Source organism: Pleuronectes platessa, chromosome 4 (assembly GCF_947347685.1).
Source record: "Pleuronectes platessa chromosome 4, fPlePla1.1, whole genome shotgun sequence".
Classification (NCBI taxonomy): domain Eukaryota; kingdom Metazoa; phylum Chordata; class Actinopteri; order Pleuronectiformes; family Pleuronectidae; genus Pleuronectes; species Pleuronectes platessa.
In genome coordinates, this window is record NC_070629.1 from 9373422 (window position 1) to 9385583 (window position 12162).

The 12162-nt window shown below is 44.0% G+C and overlaps 1 protein-coding gene across 1 annotated transcript in view; it reads right to left on the reverse strand.

Annotated features, from left to right (window-relative positions):
• The window catches only part of fbrsl1 (fibrosin-like 1), a 287043-nt gene extending 281058 nt beyond the window's left edge, over positions 1-5985 (reverse strand). The window contains exon 1 of the mRNA XM_053420416.1: positions 4607-5985. Within this exon, the coding sequence (XP_053276391.1) occupies positions 4607-4912 (306 nt within the window). The 5' untranslated portion in view covers positions 4913-5985. The remainder of the gene's footprint in view (positions 1-4606) is intronic.
• Positions 5986-12162: the final 6177 nt, after the last annotated feature.

Genomic DNA, 12162 nt, shown 5'->3' on the forward strand with positions numbered 1-12162 from the left:
CGTCCCACTGGCATTAAGAAAGCTCTCTCCATGGGATGCGTCAGCCAATGAGCAGCAGAGCCTCGGGGGGGCTGCCTTGTTAATTAAAGCCGGAGTTGTTTGTCAGTGCCGGCATATGATGCACAGCACTATCACCATTGGGGGAAAGAGAAAAACACAAAGCATGATTGCTGCAACCCCTGCAACAAATCTGCTGCCTCACCATGGAGGCAAGACGTCTTACTACAGCAACGACTGCTGTGGCTGTGAGTGTCAGTATCGGTTTGCACTGTGTTACTCAACTGGAAATCAGATACTGTATTTGCAGAGCAGAAGCACAAGGCTGACCACAGGGAAAAGAAGGGATTCGCAAAATACCAAAGATTTTGTCTAACCTGTTCATGTCAAGAAAGCATTAACTCCAAGGGTTAGGGTTAGGTTAATGAGAAAATTAGCAAACCAATGAATGTTTTGGGACTTCAGCTGGAGGTAGCGTAGAAAATAAAATATAAACCTTTCTTCGAGATTTCACATTTTTAGGGCTTCATTGGAACACTGATGAAACACCAAGACACAAACATGTAACCGGCTTAGATCGACACACCAGCTGGCGAATCGCAAGAGGAGAGAGTGAAGCAGCAGCTCACAGCTTCCATAACAACCACCATCAAGCTCCCCTTGGGCAAGGGTCTTAATTTTCTCATATTGCTTTGCAGGAGCTGTTCAGTGGCCAACAACCGATGATGATGATGGCAGTGTAAAACGGTTGAGAACGGGGCCATGCAGAGAAACAGCTAATGTGTTCAGCAAAACAAATAAAAGAAAAAAAGAGAGACAAACTCTAGAACTCATCAGGAGCTTCAATATATGAAACCCAATTTGCCTGACCAACCTTTTAGCTTCCTGTCCTTAACACTGTTCTAATATCACTCAATCAACCAAATCTAAAATCCCCATTACAGTGAATTTAGAAACTCATGCTGTGGAACGAAAAACCCAAACAAATCCAAATTCATGTCAAAGCAGATGAACAGAAGGATTGTGGATTAACAAGAGGGGATTTGCCTCCCCGACGTCACTCACAGAGCAAATGGAGCAAATCAAACATCTTATTAATACTGTGACAGATGGATAATTGTGTCATTTTAATATCTGCTTCCTTGTTCAATGCCCTAGGGAAGACTTCTGCAGGGTTTAAACCACAGCGGGTAATTGTTTTGTGGCACTGCTGTCAGGTGAAAACCTTCTATCTCTAGGAAATCGACCTTTCAGCAGCTGGGAGAGCTGCCAAATGCCAATCATTCTAATATTAAATATAAATGCGCTATAGTTAGTTTTAAAACATCACCTCGGAGAAACAAGCAAGACTTGAAACATTCTCTCAACTGAAGTGATGATTTAATCCTCCACTTCTCTCCTTCAACAGCCCACAATCAGAGAAGGGCTTGAATCTAGCTGAAATATCCCCGGCATTTTCCTGATCACGATAAGGTGCCCGTGACGAAGCAGGACGGCCGGTGTTTGTACAGTCGATTTGAGCAGGTAAGTAAGCGGCTTTCCTGTGAGAAACCAGGGGATTCAAAGCACATAAACACGGCGTAATCAAATGTGGCCGAGGCTGCAAATTGCTTTCGGCTGTAATGACACAGGTTCCGGGGAGCGGGCTAGACCAACGTACAGCCTAAGCCCTCATCAGGGGAGCCAGATCCTATCAGCGCAGAGCTGGAATATCAACAACACCAAGCGGCCGAGTGCGTTTCGAGTCAAAGTGCTGTGGGAGAAACCCATAACCATCAGGCTCTTATGATCAGACTGTAGCAGCTGTGCACAAGTTACAGACTAAAATAGGACAATCAAACGGCAGTGGCAGCAACCCAAAGGTGACATGGATTTTATGAAACCTAATCAGCCTGATGTCCTGTAGAGAACAGCAAAAGTCTGGGATTAGAGATTGAAACCAAACAACGTGGAGATAAATATTGGTTTGTTGGCCACGTGGGCTCATTGAACCAAGGAGGGATGGGACATTGCATTGACGTTGGTAGAATGCTAATGAGTACGAGAACCTCACCCCGTAACGCGACCATGCCGGCCATCAGTCACTGCAGAGAGGACAAGAGGACCACACACTCCCTCTGAACAAGGGGGTGTGAGCTTATCAGAGCATGATGCAATAGGTCAGAGCTATTCCCTGGCAAATGCTGCTGTGTCCACCTCATAATTGATGAGCAATTAGCACAGGTAGCATAGGTCACAAGTTCCAGTCAAGCATACAGTAAGTAGAGAAAGCATGAGCCATGACTGATCAGGAGGCATTCAAGTTTATAACAGAAATCATGTAGGATTATTGTTTTCATTTACAGCAAACAAGTATCTGAGATTAGAGAAAAGTCAACATGTTCATTTGAGACAGCACTTGTTGGGAAATCATGTAGCCTTCATGTAATTGTACCAGATCCACCAACATCATTTAATAAGCACAGTCCATTTGCATGCAAATCAGACCAATTACCAAGTAGCTGGCATGTGAGTATCATTTCACATAGAGGCGTATCATGCCTCATTTGCTTAGCCTTGAAACATAAGCCTCTATGTAGAGCACACAGTTTCCTCTGTGTTCGTTCAACATGGATTTAGCACTTGAGTAAGAAAACTATTACTGCTGGGTGGGTGCAAAACAGGAATTATAAGGATAATCGTCTGACTTAATTTCCCTCTCAGACACAAAGAGGCATCACTTCTTTTAAGATAGAGCATCTGAAGAAAAACATTTTCTAGAAACCAACTTGCAAACCAGCAACCAATCGGACGACAACAGCAACACACAAAAATGACCTCTCACTGCATCAACGTCCCACACAGAGTGGAAATACCGTCTGTACGTCAGTGGTGCAGGACACTGTGTTGACAGCAGTGGAGACACCAGCAAGCTGGGAGAAGATCCCAGTATAAGAAGCACTTTGCTGCCATGACATCTTCAAAGTCTTTCACAGTCAGCAGCTGTCAGAAGTGGCAGCCAAGCCGCACGAGGGGCAGAAATACTCACACACAACATCACAGCATGCGGCGCTCGTGCAAATCACCAGGACAGGGCAGACGCACTCTTTTTATGCACATTTGATAACACGTAACAAGCTTATCTCAGGGAGGCACCGCTCCAGCCTGTCTGTGGTAGCAACTGGGGAATTGTCCAGCTTTGTACAGATATGGTTTCCTTGTAGGGATTTTGAGAGGTGTGATAGTTTTAATCCACTTTAGCTACATAGTTAGTGTTTAGTTTCTTGAGATAATAATAGGATTACACTAGTTCTTAATGCTAAGTGTTCATGCACACATCATACTGACAACTCACCCCCTTCTCCTCCTCCTCCTCTATCTGCTCTCACACCCACTCTAAGCACCATGCAGGGCCGAGCTAAGTAGAAGAGAAACATAATTTACAACCCATGACCCGGACAGGTTAAACCTTTTAACAGATGGAAGTTGGCAAATTGATGATCTTCCATTCTGTGTATGAGGGTGGACATTATATTCCATACCGCATATATGCATCCAACCATTATACCCACTAAGCACTGTGTAGGAGGCAAGTGTCAATGATAAGTGATTAATACTGCTGCTAAGCCTACATGGGTGGTTTTCAATGAAATGAGGCGGCCTGTGGCACGAAACACGGGCTTTCAAATGAGGTCACCATCTCCAAATACATTCGGACCTCAGCGGACATCTAATACATGAGCTATGTTTATTAAAACTTGTCATTTATAATCAAACAACAACAGAGCTTCCTCTCCCAGAATGAGCCATTGAATCAAAACAAAACAAAAAACTGATCAGCCTGTCTTCTCAGTGTAACATCCCACAGGGAGCAATGTTTATTTGTCTTTTGGAACGTGACAAGATAAGAGATAAGAGGATGTCACACGAGAACGCTCTTTTCTTCCTGAAATCATTCCTCTGACATCAGACGCACCACGCGGTAATGAGAGAAGCAGTTATCGGCACACGGCGTACTTCAGCCCGCGACAGAAGAGTGCTGCAAAAGGCTGTTTATCAAAGAGCAAAATGTTCAGAGCACTGTGACAACTCGTAGTGAATCAGAACATAAAAAACAACACAAGGCAGGGCTGTTCCTGACAGAGCCACACTTCTTTATCTTCCCCAGCAAATCAATTAGCTGCCAATGATTCACATCTAATTCACAATACCTTCAAACTTGTGCTGTACTGAGTTGGGGGCCAGCGATGGCTGTCAACCACTTTCATGTGGAGGACCTGGCTGACCTGGAGCCCCAATAAGAGGACACGTTGACCTGTAGCAGCTGTCAGTAGCTTCATATGAGGACAATCAGACCATGGACTGATCTGGGACACCTTGAGGTGGTGGGAGAAGGTGGATGGACCTCTAGGAATCTACACGTGAGTACAAGAGTCAACATTATCCTCATCAAGACTGTAATTGGTGTCATCTCAAGTGAATTAGAGACAAATTAGACTAGTTCTCATGGTGTTGGAGGGGGCGTTCAAGGACCCCTCCAGCTTTGACAGCCACTCCACTGATGAGGAATGCAACGCGTGCACGCCCTCACACTCACACGCGCACGCACACAGGTAATGATCCGCCTTACCTCCAGACGATCCAGACTGATGAAGCTGGCTATAGCAAATCCATCAATGATGTCCTCCTCCTGCGAGCTGGACTCCCGTCTCTTCCGCCGGGGGGGACGCGGGGCTCTGGCGGCGGCTGCGGGGCGCGGCGCCTTTTTACCGGGCAGGGAGGCGGCGTCCCTCCCCGGGCTGCGTCCCTCCCTGTCGGAGCAGGAGGAGTTGGGGTCGGGGCTGCGGGCGTCCCTGCTCCCTGCCTCCCGCAACCTCCGCACCCTCTCCCGCTTCTTGGGGCGACATCTCCGACCCTGCTTCAGTTTGGCGTCCATGTCGCTGGAGGGAAGCTCGCGGGGTCAAAAAAAACGAAAAATAGAAATGTAACTCCACAGACAGTAGGTGCTCGCTCCGAACGCCCCGCTGCACCGTGTAATAACAAATAACACACACCGGACCGACTGCGCTGTAACGTGAACGCAGCGCTGCGTGTGTGCGCGTGTGTAAATAACCAGGCAAATAGAGCCTCACTACACTCAATGACCTTGACTATAAACCTCCCCGATCTCCATTACAATAAGCAAATGTTCAAGTATCCCGCAGAGGCGAGACACACGGAGCAAAGCGACGCGGATCCACGCGTGATTTTGTCACGAATCTGCGCCGTGTCGACGCGGAATTCGCTCAAGCAGGTGCAAAACGGCCAAACGGGGGAAATCCACGCATTACACTCGCTTAGTAACTTTTGTTGCATCGGCACAGGAACAGGCTGCGTTGGAGCCTCAGCTCGCTGCATAGCGCAGACAGCGCGGAGGAACCATGTCGCTGCCCGTTGTTGTTTTCCAGCAGCCCATGATCCAGGGCTGTCAAACACACGGAGACTATCCGTCCGGAACAAACCCGCCGGGCGAACACGCACGGCTCGATCGTGGCCGTCGGATGAGTGAAGAATGACAATAATCCAGAATGCCCGTTGAGTTTTTAAGCCATACTCCTCTCTGCGCTTCGGGGGCGAAGAGGATCCCAAGTCTGAGAGCTACTTACGCACAATATTCCCCTAAATGATCCGAAGCGTCCGAGTGAGACAGCCATCCGGTGTGTGATCAAACTCCATGAGGCGATGAAGCGGTCTATTCCAGCTCAGATCATGTGGAGTTTTCCCCGTAAATCCACTCCGGTCCGTCCCCTGGCTGCTCAGTTGCTCAGCGGCTCGTGGTATTTTCTATTCGCATAATAAGGCTTTGATAAGTGTCCTTAAAGCGACAGGAGTGATTAAAATCTCCTCTCCCCCTCTCTCATTCCCTTCCTCCGAAATTAAGAGACACAGTCAAGCTTCAGAGAACCCACAGAACTGACGTATTTCCGCCACCTCTGGCCCACGATTTACCATGGGAAGGAAGCTGTTTTTTTTTTGGTGTGATCATTCTGTCTCACTGTCGGGCACACTTTGTCACATCGGGCACTACTTTAGTCTGTCTGTCTGAGCTGATGCCACATCATGCCTCTCCCACTGTCACTGCTAGAAACACACTTCAAACGAGTCCAGACGTTTTCCAAAGGGACTGTCTGGGACTATGTCAAATGTCCACCTCAGACATTCTGCAGAACTTTTAACTAATAAAATGTTTTAAAAAATGTCAGAGTGAGAATTCAGCAGGGAAATTTCAAAAACATTTACAGCGAGCAAGTGGCCGTCATGATGATGTTTCTAACTAACAACAGACCCATTTATGAAAAAATAATATTTATAATAATTATTATATAAAATAATATATCAATACAATTTCATAGGAGAGAAAAAGGTGCCATACACATGAACGAAGATTCCAACTTGGGAATTTAAGGAGATTTGAAAGCTTTTCAGAATAAAGGACGATGCTTGTGTCGATGTCCAGTGGAATTTATACGCCATGTCTGAATGTTCCTGAAATGTTCCTGTGGTTGTGAGAGCATCTAACCAGGACAACCTCCTGCTGTGGTCTACATATGTGACAACCAAACTCCCAGGAAATGTCTCAACAATTTAGCCCGATCCCTTTTGAGAAAAGCTACAGTAAATTAGCTTTGCTATCCTTGTTAGGACATTGCATTGTCTACCATTAGTTGAGGACAGCCTAACCCAACCCCTAGCCCTGACCATGACCCGAAACCTCACCCTGACCTTACCCATTCAAAGCAAACATTGATCCTCAAACTAAACCCAAGCCCAACAGCTACTTTGCTTTCCCAAAATGTCCTCACTGCAATGTTCTTTAAAAAAGCAAACCACAATGATTCTCACAGTCAATGGCAGTACAAGTGTACAACTTCAAAGTTAGATAACCTTCATAAATCTAGATTAAATATTGAAAATGTCCTCCCCCGGCTTTTTAAACCCTGAAGCAGTGTCAGTGTGTTTGTCAGTCTGCAGTGTATGGACCTCCCTTTAGAAGTTCATGGGAGTCCTCTACAAAGTAAAGCACTGCTTAATTTATCAATTTCAATTAGCTGAAATTAGGGCAATGGCCTTATATAATCACTGTATTGTGTAACAATTATTTCCATTACAGGTTTCAATGCCCCAACTGTGCCAAGAATTCCAGCAACACTGATGAGGACCCTCACTCAACCCTTTATGAATGTATACAAGTGTTCTCAATGAGGCTGTTAAGCTTGTGTGGTGTTAAATGGTATTGATCCATGGGGTCCTTTATATGCAGGAGTGTGAAGACCACCACATTGAACACAGTATGTATTATACAGTTCGCATTGAGTGATGACAGAATTTAATCAACACATAAAAATACGTGGAAATGCTAAATCACTGTAACATCATCCCACATTTAAGAGCGTGTGTAGATGATAAAACAGAGTGACAGAAGTAAGGGAGAAGTGACAACTGCATAAATGCCTGGTTAATGTTTGTTTAGTGCTTTGTTTGAATAGGAACTTGCCATCTTGCTCATAGCTTGAATGAACGAAGTTTACCTGTGGCCTTTCACTGTCTGCCATGTTTCATTCCTGCTAAGATTATTTCTAACTTTACCAGAGACTATACAGTATCCTGTCACACTGCATGTGTCTTAATGGGTAAATCAGACTGTAGCAGAACCTCAGGACCAACCATGTGTCACAGCCTACGCCCTCAGATGGCACTTTATTTTACAAAAATACAAATAAAATTGCCAAGAAAAATGACACGGTATAAAAAGTAATGAGGTGTATTCACACCCTGTATGATGCAAATTCAACCAAACTGAGTCAGCAGCTTATCCTATTGGCTAATCCAATAAGAATGATGCATATGAAGTGCATCATCACTATTTGCAGTACTTCTAAGTAAGAGTGGGAAGAAGCAGCAATGATGAACAGTTAATACCAGAGGCTTAGATAATGATCTCATATGAAGCCGTGCGCAGCGGAGGAGAAATTACAGTATTCATCCAGTGTGAAATATTTCATATAATAATTCTCTCGCTGGTGATTTGATCTCCACAGCACAGGAAGCAGTGAAAGCAAAGCTGCGAGAGCCAAACTGAAATATTCAGGCAGTCAGCGCCCTGGTTCAGGTGTGGGAAATTTTCTTTATGGTGAGAATCATCAATGAAACTGCAAAGCAACACATCAAAATGCAAAATGAAAGTGCTTTTATGCAAATATAGTGTGCTGTGGGGTAAATTATCCAGAGCACTGTACGTGATTTAACCAGAGGCTGCACAGTGTAAGTGAGCATTATGAAGCAGTTATGGTGCAGTGCTGCATCAGGTCTCACTGTAGTGTAGTCTATAAGCAAATATCAAAATGTTACATTAATTATATGTATAAATGGCTGTGTTTGGTCAATTACAGGAACAAATTTGAAGATATACTGCACAAGTGTTTTAGCTGTAAACTTAATGATATTAATCAACTTCACATCCATTTCTGTCACAAAAGTCATAGATAACCTAGATGACATAGCTTTAGCAAGCTAATTGGTATTTCATGTGTGTGTGTGTGTGTGAGTATGTGGAGGCGTAGGTAGGAATGTCTTCGCCCCCCCCCCCCCCCGGCACTGCATTCTGAAGGCTTTTTTTTGTATTTCCAGGGAGAGACATTTCACACAAAACGTATGGGTGAAGTTACACTTTAAGGATGGCAGCAGGCCTATTTGATCAGTGTGTTGCTTCGGAGAACAATAACCAAGGGACCAGTGCATCAATCTTTGAGCGAATGGACCTTCAGGGAGCTTGAGACATTATCATCATGTTCCTTTAACCTCTGGAACCGCTATGATAAAACCCCTCTCTGTTTGAGCAGCTTTGCAAGAACTAATTCAGTAAGGAGATTAAAAAAGGGGGGGACCAGGTATGGTGAGAGGGCCATGGAGGAGAAGGAAGAGATTACCTCTGTTCCTTCCATGCTTCTATTTGCTGTGAGGTTAATCCATAGCTACAGTCTCTGAGCTCCCACATCGCAGTCATTCAAACTCTGGTCTTTTTGAAACGCTTAGCCCCGGCTGCGCTGTGAAGCTAGGGGAGGGGGGGGGGGGGGGGGGGGGGAGTCAGTCAAGCTTTTATGATGTTTAAGCAGCACAATTGTTTTTCTTTGCCTCTGCCACCAAGATAAGGATTCATTTGATGTGGCTGGGGTCAAGGTGCCTCTTGCCTAAAGGGCTGTTTGCCGTCGAGATGTCTGTGAGAGTGTGCTTTGTGGTGCAGGCATGGGACTGAGAGGTGAGGGATCTGAAGAAAACAATAGAAAAGGATCTGTCCTCAAGTACACACCATATCCTTGAAGAATATAGCCCCACAGAAATCAATAAGCCTAGATTTCACAGTACAACACCAGGCAGCTGTAAGACACAAATCCCTACACTGCTGTAAAGAAAATAAATGCTGTTGGTCTCACGACATGCTGTAATTTGTGCACACTCAGTACATTAGGACTATAGTCAAATAGGAAGCCATCTGTGCTTTTTCAAGGTATGTTAATAGTGTAACTGGTGGATTTTATTTATCTGGATGGGCTCACAAATGCTCGCAACTCAGATATGGCCTTTGTTTTCCTGAATGTTCTGGTCTGGCATTCTACGATATCTGTAAATGACAAGTATGTCAGGATGAGATGTTCAAGTTACTGTATGGTAGTGGATGTATATTATTTGAGGTATGCAACACTGAAGGTCATGTACACACTGTGGTTACAGTCAATAAAGAGGTACACATGTTATATCAAACATGTCAGATAACGAGCATCAGATATAGAATTGTCCAATGTATATAGGAATTTCTACAAAACTCAGTTATAGAGTCTATGTAGGACAACGTGTCATTAATAATACGATTTTTAACTACTTTATGTTTACTGGTTTGTTTGATTTACTTTGACATGGGTCTCAACACAGAAAAGAAGACAGCTTAACTGGTTGTCTTTGGTTAATTTTGTTTATAGGACGTTGGTTCACCATGATAACAATAAGAATCTTTTTGATCCACATTTTTAAGCTACACACTGGCACTGACACCCTGTTGGTCAATTGGTCATTCGACCAGTTTAGATTAAATTGAAATATTTGATGGATTGCCTTTGAATTAAGTAACATGAAATCATTATCACCAGAAGATAAATGCTATGGACTTTGGTGATCCTCTGTTCTTGTAGCACCATCAGCAGGTTGAAATTAGTAAAATGTTTGATAACTTTTGGAAGGATTGCTGTGAAATTTTACCTTCTAATGTTTCCTCTGGCGCCACCAACAGGTTAAAGTTTTTACTCAATCTGTGAAATATCTCAAAATCTGAGTGACAGAAAGGTTTGTATAGACTGTGTTAACACATAAAGATTAATAGTTGATCGTTGACCTTTTCTCTAACACCACTATAATGTTAATAGTTGATGTTTTAAGTGAAATGTCAAAACAACTATTTGATGGCTTGGATTGAAGTTAGCAAAGACTGTGTTTTTATCACTTTTTCATTCGGCATCGTCATCAGTTCACCCGGTTTTTAACCAAATACCAGCAACACTAATGGCATTCCAATAAGCCTCAAGTGCACGTTATTATTAGTGCTAATTAGCATATGTAAGCATGCTGACACGCTAGATTTCCACAGTTATCATGCCATCGTTAGCATTACCTCAAAGCACCACAGAGCACAAGATCTAAAAAGCCTCACAGAGCCACTGGCATGGCAGTCGAATGTAATTCTTGAATATGCAATTTCCCTGACAAATGATCTCAATATTTTCCCTAAAATGACTTGCCACTGTTTGTTAAACCAGCAGCGGCGTGCTCATTTATTCAATCCGTCAGAAACCAAAGCAGCAATGGCAACCAGCTGTTTTGAATATATAGCTGTTGGACTCTAACTTTGACATCTCAATTTGCTGCCCTAGCTGTCACAGAGGAACTGCTGTGAGGGAAAACATAAGTCCGTGGCTTTATGCCTATAGGGCATCAGCCTGTGTGACACATCAGGGAGTAATTCACTAGTTTGGTGGCAATTTACAGGCAGACTCAACAAGAAACCCGCTTGGGGGCCTCGAGCAACAAGCTCTCTCTCGGGAAGCAGTGACCAGCTATAGGATCGGCCAGGCCGTGCCAAACTGCTGCATGAAAAATTAACCTGCCCACTCCGCAGACAGAGCGTACACATCCTCCCTGCCTGAGAGCCTGCTTACACACTCCCTTCATCTCTTGCCCTCTTATTCTCTCACACTGTCTTTCTCTCTGCCTTTCTTCCTCTCGTTTCTCTTCCAGCGTTCTATCTGCACAGAGCCAGCTCTCTGTGCATCAAAGACAACAGCTGCTTGTTTTATGTTGAACACAGACAATTATTTATAGACGGGCAGACTTAGCGTGATCCTGTCGAATATCTCATGTGTAATGTAAACATGTCCATATCCACTGCCATCAAGAGTGAATCCCAACAGAATATTTGATCACAAAGTCGAATGGAAGTCATCGACTAAAAGAGGTGAGGTAACTACACAGGATTAGTGGAGAAACTGATAGCGAAGGCAGAGAGGTGTAAATAATTTGACTGAGTAGGTTGCAATTCTAAGTGCCTTAAGATATTTCATACCACTGGGCATCAAAGTTTAATCAAACAGAAAGATTGGCCCCAGAGCTGTGTGGGTGAGAGAACTGGATTTATTGGCAGCCCTCGAACAGGCAGTAGGGTTTTTTATTACAGGCATCTTTCAAGGAAAATTTGCAATGTGACCTGCTATTTAAGTGAAATAAATTGAGTTAAGAGATTGATGTGGCTAAATGTCACGTTAAATGTCATCACAAAAGACTGTTTCTTGGAATTATTGTAAGGACCACGAGGGGATATGTTTCTGTTCCCATTCTTTTTTTTCTCTCTATCCTTTTTTTTCTCCACTCAGAGAATCCTCCAGTCAAGAATTCCCACATTTCTTGTTTTTGGTTCCAGGCATTGCTCAACAGTTTGAGCGAAATGTCGTAATGGATTTTATTGATCCTTGATGTCTGGTGCCTCCTCTGACACTAAAGTAACAATGCTCTCTGCTTCTGCACATCGCATCAACAGATGTTTGGACAGTGGAGCTTTTCATAAAAGAGCCCGAAGCCGGAGGATACTTTCCCGGAACTGTGCTT